General features: G+C 44.1%; 1 protein-coding gene across 1 annotated transcript; it reads right to left on the bottom strand.

The window, feature by feature from the left end:
- Positions 1 to 484: 484 nt before the first annotated feature.
- fgd6 (FYVE, RhoGEF and PH domain containing 6) lies at positions 485 to 19,400 on the bottom strand. The gene is made up of 21 exons (XM_035147647.2): positions 19,159 to 19,400; positions 15,280 to 17,311; positions 11,594 to 11,711; positions 10,648 to 10,715; positions 10,112 to 10,142; positions 7,704 to 7,855; positions 6,677 to 6,833; positions 6,101 to 6,188; positions 5,691 to 5,741; positions 5,426 to 5,484; positions 5,271 to 5,342; positions 4,979 to 5,047; positions 4,776 to 4,859; positions 4,295 to 4,374; positions 4,088 to 4,190; positions 3,850 to 3,999; positions 3,653 to 3,755; positions 3,434 to 3,528; positions 3,213 to 3,341; positions 2,978 to 3,126; positions 485 to 2,432 (listed from the first exon to the last, which is right to left on the bottom strand). The coding sequence occupies exons 1-21, from the start codon at positions 19,166 to 19,168 to the stop codon at positions 2,390 to 2,392; spliced, it is 3,843 nt and encodes a 1,280-aa protein (XP_035003538.2). The 5' UTR covers positions 19,169 to 19,400; the 3' UTR covers positions 485 to 2,389.
- Positions 19,401 to 19,585: the final 185 nt, after the last annotated feature.

Genomic DNA, 19,585 nt, shown 5'->3' with positions numbered 1-19,585 from the left:
AATTAAACCATAACAAAACTATATTTACATGTTTATCACATATTGATGCCACCTTTTTCATGATTTATATTTCTTTGTGCTACTTGTACATGTAAATGTGTACAAGTACATGGAAGCCTGTGTATGATAAACACATCTTTAATACTAGAGTTTCTCAGAGTGCGAACCTTCATCTCTCCACTGCTCATGAGTTGGGATCAAACACAGCCCAGTGTCCCTGCTGAGGGAGAGATGAGGGAATATAAATCATGAAGCTACAGTAAAATTCTGAGCTTTGTGTGAATCATGAGTCATTTCTTGTAAATTGAACGTCCACCTCTCAGAGAGCGACCCACACTTCACCCGGGCCTCCTGCCTCCCACACATCTGTCTGCACCCTGTAATTAAGTGGTGACAGTGGTTTTGTGATTCTGTGCCTCAGCTCGCCGTCTTTCAGTTTTTTTAGAATAACAAAACAGGAAATGAAAACAGCAAGGACAGGATGTATTTATATATATATTTATTCTTTTTTTGTATTTATTAAAAACTGTTGCCTGACAGTTTAGAAACATTGTTTATAGGAAACTCTAACTCAGCCAGAGTGGATGTTTACAAATGTTACTGTACAATCATGGAGAAGCGCATGATTTAGATATTCACTAATCCAAATCGGGAAAAAAGGCACAAATGGAAATAACGACCAACATCAACCAACAAGCTCTAACGACAGAATTAACCATTTTATTTCTTCAATAAAAAAAAGGAGGAAGTGAGTTTATTTATATTCTGTGGAATCAACTAATTTGCCCACAAAGTGCAACCTGGCAACTGGTCCAAGAGAAACCTGAATAATTACTTTTTGTTAAAAGATTCAAACCTCAAGTCCCCAGGCTACAAAGTGAGTGGTTACATGAGCAGGATTCCTACATTTCAACCTTTGTTTAGCACCTATATTAATGTAGTTTATTTCAAAACAGGAGGTATAAACCACGAAGTCTGAACACGAGCATCAAGAAATTACTTTCTTCAAAAAACTCAATTTGTAGAGAAGGTACTAGAGGTTTGTAGTTTTACAGGTGTGTTTTTTTATTTGTTCGGTTACCAGGTTAAACTAATCAACTAATTTCCCATGATGCAGTGCAACCTGGCCACAGAACCACTCCTAGTGTACAAAGTGAGTAAACAGATGCTTAAATTTATACCTTTAATCCTAGAATTTCAAACAGAGCTCCTGTATAATTGCAATTTATCTCACAACACGAGATATAAAAAGGCACAAAATCTGTATTAAAGTATTAAAAATTCTGAATGTTTTCGTTCTTTTGAGCATTTCCTTAGAAATATATTTCATGCACAGTTTCCACAGTATAAAAAAAGGCCCACTCTCTTTAAGCACTTCTTTTTTCAATCTAAAAAAATAAAAATAACGGTTTTGATTGAAACATATTTCATATTAAAACCCCGACTCCCAAAATAAGCGGCAGCCTGTGCTTTTCCAACAATAAATCTTCCTATTTTATAAATATTAGCTCTCGGCTTCAATATAAAAAAGGTCAATGTTGCTCTTCTATTTCCATATAAACAGTTTTACCCATTAAACTGTTTTAATGTGGCAAAACAAACAAAAATACATTTTAACTGTATGAAAAATATCTACATTATTCATGATATTTCCAGTTTTGTCCAGGATGTGTTTTTTTTTTAATCCCATGATTTAAATGATTGTTTTTAATCTAAAAATAAAAAGAGTAAAATCTCTGAACCAGAGAGATTAAACTAAAGAGAAGAAATTCAACTTCAAGCCTGATTTTTACAGTAAAATCTCACCTTTTACATGACATCAGATACTTTACGTCCGTGATTCAGATCAAACATCTTATTTTGAAGAGTTTGCCGGCAAGATTTTGCTTAAAAAAATGGAACCCGGGTTTTTAAACAATGTGCTTGAATGAAGCCAACATTTCATATATTTAGTTCCACACTAAAATGATTCCTTCATCCATTTGCATTTAAGAAAATCCTCCCGAGACTTCAGACTTCCGAGGGGCTTTAAACGACCCTGACAACTGTTTGGTGTCACTTCCACACACATGCTTCTGGACTTGACCTGTGACCCACAGCTGTAACTCACGATTAACTCCGACCTCAGCCGGCGGCGCTGAGCCACAGCAGCTGCTGTCGGCAGAAAGAAGATGTTTAGAGAAACAGAATCCAGCTCTTTGAGGGGGAACGCAGGCAGATTTCCACACAGTCTGTGTGCGTCTCTGTTTAAACTAAACAGTCCATCCGGAGTCCTTCCTGAGCCGGTGACCCCTGACACGACATCGATCGGGGAAGGGGGGGGGGTCGAAAGTTAACGATCAACTAGCTCCGTAGCTGAGATGTGACTTCACTGCTAAAATAAAGAAGTTTACTGCTCGAGAATCATCGCCTCCTGGAAGGCCTCGATCCATCTGAGGACAGAAATAAAAAACAGGAAATGAACTCCTACTAGAAAAAACATTAACCTGAACATGATGCACACATCCTCGACTTTATCTCAAGTTTCAATCCTCTAGAAATATAAAATATAAATATATAAAACTGAGAATAAATAGAAATTACAGAAAGCAATGAAACATTCAACATCATAAACATTTGAGAATTAAAATAAGCCAGTGAGAATAAATGGGTCTAGATCAATGATTTAAACGTTTCTAGGGCCTGAGCGGTTCTGGTACGAAGAGGAAACCTGCTCCAGGGATTGGGAGCAGCTCAGTCGCCTCTATTTTTAAGCCCAGATCTCTGGAGTGATGATAATAATATCTTCACACCTCCAGCTCCTTTATGTTTGTTTCTTTTCTTTATTAAACCTATGTGAGAGGAGCTGTCCTCATGTTGGATTTGTGACACGACTAAACTGAATTAGCTTTAATCCCGGGGACCAGGTTTTGCCAAATCAACCTGGATATAAATCTTTACATCTATAAAGCTTTGTCTGTCATTTTGAGTCGGATACCTCTGTGCAGTGGGGATGTCGTCGGCTTTAAAGATGTTAAACAGCGTGTTCTTGTGATACAGCTTGAACTGCAGCTTCTGAGCCGGCCCGTTCTTCTCCTCCCGCAGGAAGAAACCCAGCAGAGGCTGACTCTCCAGCGCCGCAACATCCTACAGAGAGAAACAGAGGCTCAAACAAAAAAGGCAGAAAAACCACACTGAGTTTACAGAAGAAGCCAAATAAACAGTTTGAGTACCTCACTGGCAGCGTAGGTGTACAGGACTTTGTTCTTAATGACGAACCAAAGCCTCTTCCACTGCTTCTTGTGGCCTTTCGACCGGTTTAAGTAGCCGCTCATGGAGGAGTTCTCCGTGTTCGCAGAAACCTGGAAAACCATGTGGGAGAAATACATTTCTACACAGCGAAAACAAAATACAGTATTCAGGGAATGTAGCTCATGCATTTTTAATTCCTCACCTCTTTTAGTGCAGCGGGAATCTTTTTCTGTTTCCTAGTGAAGGAAAAAGCTCCAGATTTGATGGGAGACACGGATGTTGAGGCACAACGGTCACCTGGAAAAATTCAGCGAATAGAAAAAGACCACATGGTTTTATCACAAGTAAATAATCACTATCATGTTCAAATTTCAAAATGAAATAAGGGCTCAACGATCTGTAGGAGAAGTTGTTTACTCACTATTCTCCTGTAGCTTAGCGAAGCAGTGATCACACACTCGTGCTGGCTGGTTCTTCAAGTACTCCAGGTAGTACTTATTAGCAGAGCACGCCTGACACACAACCTGTCACACACACACACACACACAACTGCAGTGAGAGAAAGGTCGAGTGAATGATGTTGTGTTGGAGCAGCGGGGGGGTCTCAGTGGTTCTGACCTTTCCACAGGCGCGACAGTGATGCCTCCTCCAGGTGAGGGTGAACTCACAGGTACAGATCATGCACATGGTGGCCCTCAGGTCTGGGATCCAGATCGGAGCCTTCGAGCCTAACGGGGCTCCGCTGTCGACAACCCCCTCAGCCTGATACTAGAGACAGAAGGTAAGTGAGGATGCAAACAGGGTAAAAAAACTTCTCAAAAGACTTAACGAACTCCTGCAAAGAGTTTTGTTTTACCTCCTCCTGACTCCGACTTGATGTGAAGGTTATTTTCTTCTTTGTGTAGTCGTCGATGGCCTTGGCGATGGCCTCCAGCCACTCGTCTCTCTCTGTAGCCGAGCTGCAAAGACACAAAATACATCAGAACCTTCGCCAAACACAACCGGTTACAAATGTCCAAAGCTCATAACGTAGGAAATAAAAACGTAATCGTCAGGTGCTGACCCGGCAGACAGGATGAAAGAGCGCTCAACGCTTTCAATGTTCAGCTCGTTCTGATACGCCTCCTGGCTCGGCTTGCTCACCTGGAGAACACAGCAGGAATTCACACGATTCAGAGAAACACAAGAGACAATGTTTGTAAAGTGTTGACGGGTTGTTGCAGCGAACTCAGGCACAAAGCATCAATAATTCATAATAAATCAGCTTTCTGTTTTACCGCAGACACACACTAGAAGATTTATAAGACTGAGAATCAAAAACAGCAGCGGGAAAACAATAGATGAGCAGAAGCTATTTAATATAAAATAATAAATATGGCATTTTATATAGGAAACAAAATGAACAAAAGGATTGGATACAATATGATTGAATAAGATAAAAATAGTCAAAATCAGTGCACATGAAGGAAAACATTGCGACACTGACAGGAAAGCAATTAAAAGAACAATCAAGGATTAAATATAATAATGTGTTTGTCTCTAACCTTCATCCCAGCCAGAGAGAGGACACTGTTGAGTTTATACTGGCCAGACTGGACCGGAGTAGTGTACATGAGTGCGTCATTAAACTGAACAAACAAAGAAACACACACACACACACACACACCCTCATGAATTAAAAGGAAATACAAATGTAAAAAAGCTGCATGAGGTCACAGATAATTTTCCAGGCGACTTATTTACTCACCAGAAAGAACATCCGCGGCTGCATGACTTTCCTGGACAGTTTCATGAGAGTGCCCTCCTTCAGGAACACCTGCAAAGACAGACAGGTTTCATTTCAGTCGGCTGCATCTACTGGATTTCTTTATTTTGTCTCAGTACTTGTGTCAAATGTGTGTTTCTGCATATATTTCTAAATCTTGAATATGATGTTTCTGCGTCTCTGTATTTGTTCAACAAAGACAAAAGGAAAGTCATTTAAAAACACGGTGACAAACTCGTGCACGTTGGTGTCGGTGCGATTCTCTGTGCCTCACCCTGCCTGGCTGAACGATCTCGTGGTGACCGTTGAGACTGTACTGAATCTGCATCAGCTTCTGGAAGTTATCCTGAAAAACAACACCACACAAACATGAGGCTGAATTCGACCGTCGCTGTAAATCGTCATGCGTTAAATGGGAATCCGTCTCACCCCTTGTTTCATGATGTCATTAGCGTGGTTGGCCACTTCCTTCACGATACTGAGGGCAGCTGTGTGGACAGCAGAAATAAACGATTTGAGTTGGAGTGAAATTAACATCCTCATCGTTCAAACATTATATTTGCGGAGATGAAGACTGAAGCTTCCACTTCTTTTTCTTCTTCTCTCGTGTTAAGGCTGTTTTAATTTCCTGTGAAAACACTGTAGGTCCGGAGCAAACACGGTTAGTGAGAAAGAGTTTTATCTTGTGTCTCACCTTGTGTGTCTTTATAATCCTCTGAGTCCTCTGGGAGGTTCTTCAGATAATCTGGAAAACAGAGAAGACTTTATAAAAGACATATTTCCGGGGAAGCAACAACAAAAACATTTTAAATACAAGAATCCTCATTGTTAGTGTCGAGTCTGTTTCCTTCTAACTATTTTGAAATGATGGAAACCAGTTCAGTCCATGGTATGAAACAAGTATCTGTTAATGTAACTATCCACCAGGTGTCAGTACAGCATCAGAACCTGAGTGAAAGCAAACAGAAAGAGCCGCCGACCTTGGTCCAAGTTTTAGTCACATGCTGCCAATAAAAGGGCGTCGTGATCCAATAAACCCTCGACCTTCAGAGATTTGAGGAACTGAGCAGAAGAAGCAAAGCGTGAGCTCCAGTGTTTACGTACCTGTGAGCAGCAGCTGGTACTGAGGGATCCTCTGCACTGGTTTCAGCAGGTAGTGTTTCAGAGCCAGGCTGGCACATCTCGGACTCGTCTGAGACAAAACACACACACACACACTTGTTTTCGCACACTGCTTTAAAATCCCACACAAACACACACACAGACGTTGGTGGAAGGTTTTAAACAAGCACTGAGGATGATGGGGCTTGATGGATACGACTGAAGAAGATTTAACTACAGGATCTTTAAACATCTGTTGTTAACGTGGAGGTTTAAAATTAAATGAAACTTAATTTAACACATTATGTAACATAAACAATCTCCTGGTTGAAAGCTGTGCTGAAGTGATTGGTCCATTAAGCGATTAGACGTTTGGCAGAGAACGACAAACAGTCAATTTGAGTCAATAAATGTAGATTTAGATACAGAAACAGATGTTTACATGCTGACATTTTATTATTTTAGAAAAAGATAGGGAAATAAAATGTGAAGATAACTGTTGGCTGCAGCCGCACGTAGCAAAACAAACTAAGAAACTAAGAAATCCATCTACACAAAGTGTAAAGTTTCTAAATCTACCTCGAACTCTCGGACGACGGCGGCGAACGCTGGGTTTTTCCTGCACTGCTCGTCCAGCAGCGCCACGTTGTTGTCGAACTGACGGATGTAGGTGGAGTACATCTTCAGGTACGGACCTTTCTGGACGAAGATGTCCGACAGTCTCTGGTGATCGCTCCTGTGACCAGACGGACGTGAACAGATCAGTGGAGCAGCTCAAGTTATCTCATCGTCGTGGTTATTTCATAGGCACAATGCATCACAAGGGCCTTTAAGACAACAAAGTATATAATAAGTTATATCTTGCAGTCCCTAAACACGACTGCAAGATTGAAGAATTCCTTGAGTGTAAATTTGAAATGTTTGGGTTGTTTTAAGTTCAACGGTCGATGCATTCCATGAATTTGCTCGTCTTATAGAGGACGTCGGGCCAAATATGGGGCTTTACAGTTCCCCGCTGTGGGATTTGTATATAGTGTCGTCTGAGGCTCAGGAGGGGAAGCTCCAGCTCGTAACTTTAGAAAAATAACCCAGAGGATGAAGGTCAGGATATCTCAACTTAACCTTTTTTTAAATATGCCCTAAAAGTGAATGTAAGGGTGATACTGAAAAGCTGTGAAACCAATACAGGGAAAGAAATCGAGAATTTTTACAACCCAACAACCTTATTTTGAAGTTGTGACTAATTTAATTGCAACGGTCTGGGAAAAATTAAGTGTGTTTGTGTTTTTACCACTAATTATGGAATGGAAAGTAAAAACATTGTTTATTATCTAACTTTCAGTCATTCTGGATAATAACTTCAGCATTTATGTTTATTTTTCTGCATTAAATGTGGTTTAAATAACACGATGATGTTACAAGTTTGTTTATGACATGATGACTGTGTGCGAACTGCCTCCTGTAATGACCTCATTCTCAACTTCGTCCCACATTTCAGCAATAAAGTTGTTGGAAATTAATGTGGAAGCCAACATTTTTAAAATAAAAATATGTGTGTGTGTGTGTGTGTGTGTGTGTGTGTGTGTGTGTGTGTGTGTGTGTGTACCAGTGTGCCACCCTCTCCTCCAGCTCTCTCTGCAGGTCTCGGTTGAGCTGGTACAGTTGTGGAAGGTAGTACAGGATCTGGTTGAGGATCCGCTCGTCCACCACTGGCTTCCCGTTCTGACGCGTCGCCTTGGCAACAGCATCCCGAAAGTCCTGAAGATACACACAGCTGTTCAGTGACACACACACACGCACAGACACACACACACACTGAGCTGTACAGGGTGGGGTGACACATGACAACATACTGTATGGCAGCTTTAACAGGAACACCTGGTTAACACCTCATTAACTGCCCCCTCCTCCCCCACTAAACTCTGCACGTACTTCATCAGACGCACACACACACACACACACACACAGAGAGAGACACACACACACGGCTGAGTCAGCACTCTTGACTTTGTCCAGCGTGCCAACACATACATCCACCTGGAAGGAAGCAGGGAGGCCACGCAGGATCCTGCAGTGTCCTGGTTAACATCCACTCACGCACACACACACACGCACCCACGCACACGCACACACACACACACACACACACACGCACCTACGCACACACACACACAATGTCCTGACATTGACTAACGAGCAGAGACCATTCAGCAGTAAAAGACACATGATGAGTGACAGGTCTCACTCAGTATCAGATCCATATCCAGGTCATATCATTTTTATTGATTTTTCAAAACAAACCCTGTTTATCTTTATTACATCTGCAAATAAATGAGTTTATGTTTTTCAATGCGGTTCATTTCTTTGTCACCAGGATTATGCAGAAGCTCCTGAAAATGAAACTTGGGCCAAGAAAGAACCCAAAATCTTGACCTAGATCAAGAAACTTACAACCGGTAACATTGAGTGATATTCGAGTTAATAAATAAACAAGACAATTTAATCAGCAATTATCTTCTTCCTGCAGCTTGTGCAAATTCCCACAACCTCATATTCCCAGTTGAGAAAAAAAAGATACACAACAACCTCAAAAGGACACAAAAAAACTCAACAATGAACAAAGACAAATATAAATAAAACACATATTTGAGTGTGGTAGCAGAAGTGCCCACATGAAAGTTGGGCAAGAACAGAAACTTCAAATGAAACAAAAACATTTCAAACTCACCACACCAAACACATATTTGCCAGCCCACGCACCCACCTGCACACACACACATACTGTGCACACACACACACACACACACACACACACACACACACACACACACACACACACACACACACACACACACACACACACACACACACACACACACACACACACACACACACACACACATACTGTGCACACACACACGCACACACACAGGGGATTATCTGAGGCATGCGTGTGTCTGGATGTCGTCTCTGTGGCCCGAGGAAGCAGCTGCTGCTCGGCCGGGCCGTCAGCGGACACAGAAGAATGTGATCTGACCTCTTTTCTTGGACAGAGCTCTGCGCCTCGCCCTCCACCCCCGTCTGCCACAGGACGACGTTTTCTACTAATCCTGCGTTGGATTCACTAACGTCACGTCTGAGGCGGTCAGACAGGTGGACCCTCGACCCCCGACCCCCTCAGGGAGGGCTGAGCCCTCTCAGCTGAGATCCCCCCTCAGGACAGACCTTGAACAGAGTCCGTCCTCGACACATGCACATAAACAAACGTGGGTCAAATGTTACACCTAAAAAATAAACTGGTTCCAGCTTCTAAAATGTGACAGTAGTCCTGTCCAGTAGGGTGATGTCCTGATGTATTATAGACAAAAGTATTCATTAATAAAATAATCATAAGATGAATTGATTGAGTTACAGCTACATCATCCATTTGAAAAACGTTTGAGTCTCAGCTAGAAGTTATTAAGATGCAGGAAAATCCTCCAACAAAGAACGGAGAGAAATTGTTTGCATCCACTTGGGTCTTTTAATGTGAAAAGGTCTAGAAAAACTTGGCTTCTAAACTTCCACTACACAGTTAAACCTCGACAGAGCCAAACCAACACTCGGCTTCGGTTTCTCAACTCTCTTATTCCTGCATGAAAACACACACTGGCCTGACAGCGCTCCCCCTGACGAGGACTGATCAAAGCACCACCTCCTCTTTTCTGCAGCTCCACCTGCCCACTGCCCCCCCCCACCCCCGGGGGAGACCAAAACCCTGCAGCACAGCAACTTTAAAAGCCTCAGCCGTGGAATAACTGCATTATTCAACTGTACAGACACTTCAGACGGCCAGGAGCTCATTAACTCCCGTCCATCCTCGAGGAAAAAGGTTTAGATCACGATTCAAAACAATCACAGTGTCGGTGTGGGGAACCAAACGTACAGTACAACCTATTATGTTTGGCTCTCTTTTGTTCGGAGCTGCAAAAACAGCACAAATGAAAACATGTTTAAAACAAATAAGACACTTACGATGTGTAGAAGCTTCAGGACGTCCACAAATCTGAAGAGAGAGCAGAAATACATGAGTAAAGCTGCTTTCAGACGTGCACTGAACTCCTGATAATCTCCTGATATTCGCCGTGACAACGATAATGTCCGAGTCAGCTGCCAGCAGGAGAATATCTGGAGGATCCACAGCGAGCGAGTGGGCGTGTGGACGACGTTTCTAACAAAGAGAATCCAAACATCTCAGGATGCAAAAGAGGAGCCACAATCGTAGAAGATGCTGAAGGGCCGATGCCGGTGTTGATGTGATGTAAACATAAACCCATGAATTCTGCAGCAGAATATATACATCATCTCCTGCCTCCTACTTTCCAGACGCCACCTCCAGCGTTCTTCATATGTACAAACTCCAGAAAGTATCCAGAGCCAATTGTGCTGATATTTTCCAGAGTTGATGTCTTAAAATGGCTTACGACAAATATAAATCACATTTTGCTTTTCCTTAAATCACAGATTCTACTTGTTGTTGCGAGCTCCTGCTTCATTAACAAACCACTCACACTTTCTCCGAGCTCATGATCTCCTGGGCGATGTGCACCACCTTCTTCCTCTTCATCTCGTCCTCCTGCTGAAAGAGCAGAAACACACAAACAGTCAAACTAACGCAAAGCAGCGACTAACCTCACAAAAACTGGTTCACTCACAGGTTCACTGCAGACCACCATGATCACTGGACCCTGCTTCAGCGATTAAAAGCATTTCACAGCCTCACAAACAACAGCTCAACCCTAAAAGTGGAGCAGGAATCTTCCCTTCACCCCCCCCCCCTCTCTCTCTGCCTCTCTCCTCTCTGATGGCGTGTTGTTGAATGGTAATGGGGCGGCCTCTCAATGACTTAATTTGGCCGGCGGCCTTGGCCCCCACTTGACTGAGACGTCCTCCTGGTCCTATCGGAGCCTGTGTTTGTGACGCCCCGGAGCTTTGAGGGGCAGCGGCATCATGCAGAAGGTCACACAGGACGAAGGGAAAACTCTTTCAGTTATTGAGGGAGCTATTCCTGAACCTGTAACACTCCTGTGTTTGCTCACCACCCCCCCTCGCTAAACACACACAAGCACGCACACACAGACACACACTTCTTGAAAGCTGTGACCTGCAACACTTGGCAGCACGTGTGCCCACTATCTCCTGCAGTGACACTTTAGTCCCCGGCTGTGATACGAGTCGTCCATTTGTGATCTCGAAACGCTGACGGTTTATTCTGCTGACATCATGTTTGAAAAAAGGCCTGAGTCGCCATTCGGTGGCTGCAGGTTCAGTTCCGACCCGGCCCCTTTGCTGGGCGTTCCCCACTCTTCATGTTAATGGCTTCACACTTGGCATGTGTATTGTTAAGGGCCCAAGGAAGTGCAGTGTCAGTCACATCACTTTATTGCTTTACAGTCCATCAGCAGGTGGCTGTGTACTGACTGACGTTCCCCTCACATTACAGAGGGAGCTGATTACCTGTCTGTCGGCCTCGTCCAGGTGCTCCTTGCTGGAGGTGGAGCTGTTGTCCTCTTCGTCTGAACTGTGGATCTCGTCCTCCTCCTCCTCGGAGTGGACGTCCTGACTCAGCCAGCCGCTGCTCGCCAACAAAAACACAAGAGAGCGCACACATTCAGCACAACATCTGGAGTAAAATGAAGACTGTTTGAAATGTGTGAATGAGAAGCAGGGGCAGGAGAGGAGTGTGTGTTTGTGTTTGTGTGGGTTCAGAAAAACCCTCCCTGGATAAATAAAGATCACTGACTGTGTCACGTGCAGGTTTGTGAAACACGGAGGGGAATTAAACACAATAATCTTTACTCACACATGAGTATGAGTCAGATCAGAGACAAAATACTGATTACACTGAATCAACATCTTTGAGAAAAGGAAGCATTTCAATGGAGAGACCAGCTGAGAAGATTGACAGAGGTGAAAACATAACGTCCTTGATAAGGAGAAAAACTCTGGCTCCAGTTGTTTACTTGCTGGTTTTGATTATCGGACAAAATTTGGCATTTTAGGCTTTGGGAATTTCTCATCGACCCCTTTTTTTTTACAATTTGCTTATATTCAAATCCAAATAAATTATCAATGGATTGGGAAAATAAATCAGTAAATATATGAATCCTTGCTTGCAGCCCCAAAGAAACGATTCAAGGTGAAATACTGTTGAAATACTGTTGATATCCAGTGTTTGAAATCGTGAGAACATTATTTAACTATCAATACTGAGTGATATTGTGATATCGACTTCAGCTTTATCAAACAGTCCTAATTGTTTTGATGTTTAAAGTCGACGGATATGCCCACCGGCAGAGAGCTGCTTCTGGCAGCAAGACAACACGCAGCAACCCACAAGCAGTGTCGGTCGCCAGGTTCGAACAAGCAGCAACATGCGTGTGTGTGTCACTGGTGTTTTGATCAAGCTCTCATCGACTTTTCTGGAGAATTAAGTTGTCTAATTGTAAAGACTGACGTCCTGAGAGCTCAGAGAACGGAGCCTGGGTCCCCGCTCCCCCTCGTTGTTGTTGATGTTCTACAAAGAGGGTGATGGCTCAGAATAAAAATTAGACAGCGGGGACAGTGAGACTCCCACAATTCTCGCATTTCCTTTCACTCTCATCTCTAATTACCCACTTTCTCCTCTTGCCCTGTTTTTTCTTTCATACCTATTGACAGTTTCTTAAACCCATTGCAAACTCACTCTTCGTCCCTTTTTTTTTTTTTTCCTGAACTTCTTCTTCCTCCCGTACTCTTTCTCTATAGTCGAGCATTCCAGCACACTGGGTCCGGCACAGAGCGCCACTTGTTTACAGCCCGAGGCTACTTACATAAACTTAACAGGCTCAAGATGCCTGGGAAACACTACAGATTCACCCGCTCCCTCTTCCTTAACAGACAAACACCCTCCTCGCCACTCTGCATACCACAGAGAATTAAGAAGCGGGGCGCATTTTAATGGTTTAACGGCTGATTTCACACCGTCACCTCACACGGGCCTGACCTCGTCACTTGTAGTGCCCCAGTTTGGACAGAGGAGACAGGAACCATGCCGCATATCATGGGAACAGCTCCTCATCACAACAGTCTGGACCTATCATCGGGTACAGAGTGACTCAATAAGATCTCAATAGCCTGAATGGGACCAGATGGCTGAGTCACTGCCAGTGTCCCTCGTCTCCCTGCTGAGTAAACGCTTATTAACCAAAACCAGTATTGAACCACAGATTCTGGCAATCAATTAATTGCTTGTTGATGTTTACCAAACTAGAATGTCTCTGAATAGAGAGTGTTCCTCCGCCAGGGCCGGAAACTTCAATTTACACACTCATTAGATATCAGTCCCCTACACATGCTCATAAAGATCCATGAATTATTCCCTGAGAAATTGGTCAGGATCTACACCAAATCTTAACGAGCTCTTCCCTGACCCACACCACATCCTTCAACCACGCTCTGTGGTAATCTGTCCTGTTGTTTTTGAGTAATCCTGCCAACAAACACACAAATAAACTAGAATGTCGGTTCCCTTGAATTCTAAATCCCAAATAAAGCGGCACATTTCACATCTCATAAATATCGGTCCCTTTAATGAGCAGGAGTTTTAGTAGTTGAGTTGTAGTTTTTGTTCTCGTTTCATTTTTTCACATTTTGGAGAAATAGAAGAAGCATTTTCCAGTATTTTCTTTTAAAAATCATATACCAAAAACAATTAATTAGTTAATTGAAAAAATAAGTGAGAAATGAGTTGGTAATGAAACTAATTACAGGTTTCATTTGTGTTTATATCCACCTGTGTTGTTTTAGTCTTTTCTGTCCATTTGTTAAAATATTGAAAGAATATGAACAGATATTAGAAATTCGTATTAACTGTTGATCTTCCCAAAAGAAATATGTTACTGTTATAAGCTGGTTTTATTCTGTGTCCTTCTGGTTTTATTCTGTGTCTCTTCTGTCTTTAACTCATTAATAATTAACTATTGTTTAAATATTTTTCTCTCCTTTAACTTACAGCCCTCTGTAAACTCTGCTTCTCCACTGGTGTGATGCAAAAAGACAGTTTGTTCATTCAGTCCTGACGAGAACAAAGCTCACACTTCATATTCTCTCACGGAGACTCCAGGAGAGAACTGGTGTGATGAGGTTAAGAAAAGGCTAAACACAGAGCGAGGGCGGGCAGGACGAGGAGGAGGAGGAGGAGGAGGAGGAGGAGGAGGAGGAGGAGGAGGAGGCTGGTGGTTGCTGGAGGTTTATTTTCCCTGTTCTAGAGAGGCTGTGTGGCGTTTCTGCGATTCTCAGACATTTCCTGCCCTGGCCACTGAAAATAACCCACAGGAAAACAGGCCGACCTGCTGCACATCAATGCTGCATTCAAATTCAATGCCACTGGCTCAAAAGCTGACTTTCACGCTCTTGCACAAAACCGCTGGTGCCACCATGTGCAACCTCTCGCACGCACGCAAATGTTCCCACACTGAAGCTACCTGTGATAACAGGGTGATAGCAGGTCGGCAGCTCGGCCTGCGTCAACTTCCAGGTTATTTTTACCCACACGCACAAACAGAAACAGCCATCGTTTCAATTTGTGCAAAGAAAGTCTCTTCTTTCTAAACAGGGAGAGTTCAGCAATAACGGCTGTTAAACCGGAATGTTTTCTCTGTCATACTCAGAGATTATTGGATCTGGGATAATAAATCATCTTTACATATGACGCCTGTTTCTGTTGAGCTGCATTTGAAAGACGATTAAAGAAAATGTTGAAATGATTAGTAGTTTAATCTGTTGATTGGACAATTTAAAAAGAAACGATAAGAGCACTCAAGAGAGCTCAGACCTCCGCCCAACAGCCGCCTTTATGAAACCACATTTAAACTCACAAAATCCAGATTCAATTTGGATCTGCACCAAATTGTACAAGCTCAAGTGTCTCCTATAAAGATGCAAGATTTATTTTCATTTAGATCCATTAATCATTCTCTGAGAAATCAACAAATAAGTGGAAAAACATCCTATCACACAATGTTAAAGAGAAAAGAAAGAAATATTCCTGTGAACGCTGGTTGTATCCATAGTGGGTGTTAGTGGGTCTTTTGACCAGTGGAAAAGGAGCTGAACTTGTAATAATCATTAGTTCCAAACACACTTTTAGGTAAATACTGTACCTCTCGTATTCGTGGTCTTGGCATCGGTGATAAGGATCCTGCACTTCGTAGATGTCTGAATCCGCAGCATCGGGGTCGTTGGGCCACCCCAGCCTCGCACTGTGAAACGGCAGGTTCATGTACTCGGGGATCTCCTCATACAAAGGGACGTTCTCGTACTCCACTTCTTCATCTTCCCCAAAGTTTTCAGACTCCACTATGCAGCTGTTGGGCCGCTCCAGGCTCCTCTCCCCCCGGTGGGACTCCATGCTGGTACAGTCCAGGGACTGCCCCGACTTTGCCAGCAGCTTTGGCAGCATCTTGACCGACAGCCGGAGCTCCAGCAGCTTCCGGAAGGAGAGGCTTCTCTTTTGAGAGTTGGCCCGGGTTGCCAGGTCAGCTGCGGAGAAGGACTGCGCCCTCTGCTTGCCCCCCAGCCCCGGGGCTCGGCTCTTCGGAGGCACGCTGCTCCTGGTGGGCATCTGCCGGCTGAAGAAGGTCACGCAGGGTCGGGTGAAGCGCCAGGCTGTTTTCTCCTGAGGGGGCGCGGGCAGCTCCCTCATAGGGGTGTTCGCATGTGGAGGTGCAGGAGGGCAGATGCAGGGCGGATGGGATGATGGCATGCTGTGGCGTTGAGGTTTTCTTGGCGGCGCCCTCGGGAAAGGCTGATCCTCAGCAGAGAAGGCTTTCCTGGCGTTGGCCAGAAGAGGGTGGCAGCCCAGTTTGATCTGTTTGGGGAGGCTGTGAGTGATCGGGTACCGCGCAAAGTCGCCGTACCCGTCCTCTTCATCCTGCTCCAGCCGGTGGTCATCGCCCTTTTTCCCGTGGCTCATGGCGTCACGTTGTGCAAGCAGGTCTAAGGAGTGCGAGGTGTTTTTGTTGAGAAAGGCCGCTGCGTAGACTGTTCTGTGGAGGCGAGGAGAGAGGGAGGTCTGTCGAGGAGGAGGGACGGGGGCGTCCGGGTCAATGTCTCCCATACCTGAGTCTCTTTGGGGTAAAGAGTCGTCACTCGTGTCCTGTGTGAGCTCCTGACCCTCTGAACTGTGACACCAACTCAGTCTTTCCTCTGCTTCATGCATCTCATTCCACTGCGTCTGTTCCTCCGCCGCCGGGTCCTGGGCACTGACCTCCACACCGTCCTGCCTCACCAGCGTCGGCTTTTTAAGTTTACGAGGGTGAGGGACAGGGAGAGGCTTACTGGGGGCAGCAGGGACCTGCAGTTCAGAGTGTAACCTGCTGATGGGCTCATTGTATTCTACCTGTAAGGATTCTGTAGATATCTCACGGAGAGGGACACTCGAGAAAACAATGATGCTGCCTGCAACATCACAGGCGGGCGTGGAGTATGTTAAATCTCCGTTTAACTCCTCAGTCTGTACATCAGGTTCTGCACTTTCCTGATGTTTTACAGCATCTGAATCTTTCTCCTTCTGCTCCTCAGTCCTCTGTGCCTCTTTGTTTGCCAGCTCCCTGTCCAGGTGTCTCTGTCTTTGAGGTTTATCCCTGGGCTTTTTGCTAATCCCTCCAGCTTCACCCTTCTCTGCAGCTACTCCCCCCTCCCGCGGCCCCGTCCCTGTGAAGCCCTCTGTAGAAATCCCATTCTGCAGCAGCTCTTTGTGCAACAAATCACTCCCAATCTCGGTTACACTTCCGTTTTCCAGGCGCTGGCACTGGGAGCAGTCCTGGAGCCCACAGGAGCAGGTGGGAATGATGTAGTCCGAGTCGCGTTTGCTCAACTCCGATAAAATCCCATTTCTGGAGTTGAGAAGTGAGAGGCCATTGTCTAAAGCTTCCTGCTGCTCCTGAGATAGGATAAGGGGTCCAGTGGGTCTGGGTGGTGGGGGTGAAACAGGGGGGGAGGAGGCCGTGGTGGATTTGGGAATACATGGCTTCGGGGCAAGAGCCGGTTTAGCCCTCTTGAGCGTGGCAGGGGAAGGTTGGGAGACGACCCAAGGCTGCGCGTGGATCCCCGGTTTGGGGGCGATGGGCGGGGGAGAGGGTTTGGCGGTAGCAGGAAGTTTAGGTTTGGGAGCTAATGGAGGCTTCTTCACACCTTGACGCACAGAGGAGGGAGAAGAGTCACGGAAAAGTCAAACATTATTCACTCAAACTTCCTGTAACATGAATCATACAGCACATAAAACACACTTCATCCACGCCTCCGCTAATAGAAGCATAGACAGCTGCGTGCCGTGGTTAAGACAGGGGTCACAAGGTCGTCTTTAAGGGTCGGAGGAGAAGACGAGACATATCAGAATTCACTTTAGTTTAGTTACACTCAAAACCTTGCCACTCACACATTTCCTGCTCAACTTATATTCATCATATCGTCATTAAACGATAACTCTGCATCTTACGACTCACTTGTTGCAGCAAAACACAAAGTGAAACTGGATTATTGAATTCAGATTGATAATTGAATTGGAGCCTTCCTTCCTGTTCTTGGAGGAGCTCGGTATGCCTGGTATTTTTCTACTTCTTTTCTAAATAAACTGTATAAAACAACGAGAGCAAACAATATTACAGACAAAAAGGTGCTGTTATGTTATGTCGTCATGTAAACAGCAAAGTTTCTGGCAAATTTTAAATCTAGAAATGTGTATTTTGGCCTTGGAATTACTTTTTAGTCTCTGTTTGAGCTGTCAAAACTGTTTAACACTAATCAAAATCCTAATTACTGGATGTTTACTGTAGTTCAAATGTGAATCTCTCCCAGTGAGACGTCAGTATCTCAGTGGAGTTACAGTAAATAAAGCTGAAATGAGTCTCTACACTACTTAAAAGCTGTGAATTAACACAGAAGGCCATATTTTCCGCTGAAACTCTTGGCTGGCCCACACCACGAGAAGTGGAGTCATCGAGCGGATGTTTCCAAAAAGGCCAACGACCAGAAAACCGCTCTGCCCCCCGATCCATGCTTCTCTCGGCGTTTCCAGACGCAGCCTCGCCCCAAACTCGGTTGAAAAATCACTAAATTATAAATTCATTCCGCTTATAAACACATTTGCCTATAAAGTGGGACAGCCATTTAAGTATTTTAACAATCAGCAAACGGTATTTTTCTATTCGGCATTCACCTTTTACCAGTAATGTTCTCCTTTAAGAAGTGGTACACTCCTAACTCATCCTGAAAACTACAGGAAAACTCACCGGGGATGGCGGCGCTGAGCAGAAAGAATGAATCCACTATTAAATCCTACTGTTTGTTTCAGTTTTATGAATGAGCCGAATCTATCACCACGTGCTGACAACACCCGTGAAGTTAATAAAACATGTCATAGACTATTTATACGTCCAGGAGCATGAGAGGAGATATTAAATTAGCAATTTTTTAAAGGGAATTCGGTTTTGTGGGATAGACACCAGGTTTTAAAACCACTCGTGTCGTGGGAAAAAAAAAACACACAACAACACAAACCCGCAGAGTGTGAAGAGAATCCACTTAAGTTGATTTTAACTTAAAAAAAAGTAACCACAGTTTTAAAAGGAGGTGTAAACTTTGCTGCAGGAACATCAGGACAGATGTTTCCAGACAAAGGATTTCACCTCCTCCTCCAGCTGCTGCAACAACAAACGGAAAAGGGACGTGTTTTGTTTTGGACTTGTTATTCATCCTGAGTTATAATAATGTTTTTTTTGTTGTTGTTGTAGAAAATCCCTGAAACTGGAAACTTTCTTTTGCATCTTTGAGCAAAGCTGTTATTAAGGGAGAAAACTGTAATTAACTGCGGCTGCGTAGAAACAAGAGTGGACGCTACCAACCGTTACAACTTCACCTCTGCAGACACACACACACACACACACCACACACACACACAAACTTTGTTAAACTTTAATAAACTTTTACTGTGTCGCCGGGTCCGAGCACAGCAGCAGCGGGTTTTATCTCCTGGAACAAACCTGCGCTCATGACTCCCGACGGGCTCCTTCCTCCATGAGTGAATCTGCTTTCAATGGAAGTAAGAGAGAATCCGCGTTATTCGCTCCGTCGACACCATCGTCAGGTAGAAAAATCCCCGCAGGAAAAAAAAACCCCGCACGTCCAAACCCCCGCTGCGGGTCTTTATCTCCCCGCAGGACCAGCACGCGCAAACTTCGCGTCTCCAACTTTTTCCATTTTTCCTCCAAAGTTTTGCTTTTTTTTTTTTCAGCCACGGTGCTTTTTTCCCAACACTGTAAAGTAAGGGAGGAAATGAGACACTTCCGCTTCCGCATTTCAAAATAAACCCACTGCTGAGAGTGACTGATCGGTTGTTGTGTTGTTAAGGGATGAACAGACGTGAATTAAAAAATTATGTATTCAACTATTTCATATTTTCAAACAATC

Source organism: Hippoglossus stenolepis, chromosome 22 (assembly GCF_022539355.2).
Source record: "Hippoglossus stenolepis isolate QCI-W04-F060 chromosome 22, HSTE1.2, whole genome shotgun sequence".
In the NCBI taxonomy this organism is placed as follows: domain Eukaryota; kingdom Metazoa; phylum Chordata; class Actinopteri; order Pleuronectiformes; family Pleuronectidae; genus Hippoglossus; species Hippoglossus stenolepis.
Note: the sequence above shows the minus strand (reverse complement) of the source record. Positions and strands in the feature narration are given on the sequence as shown.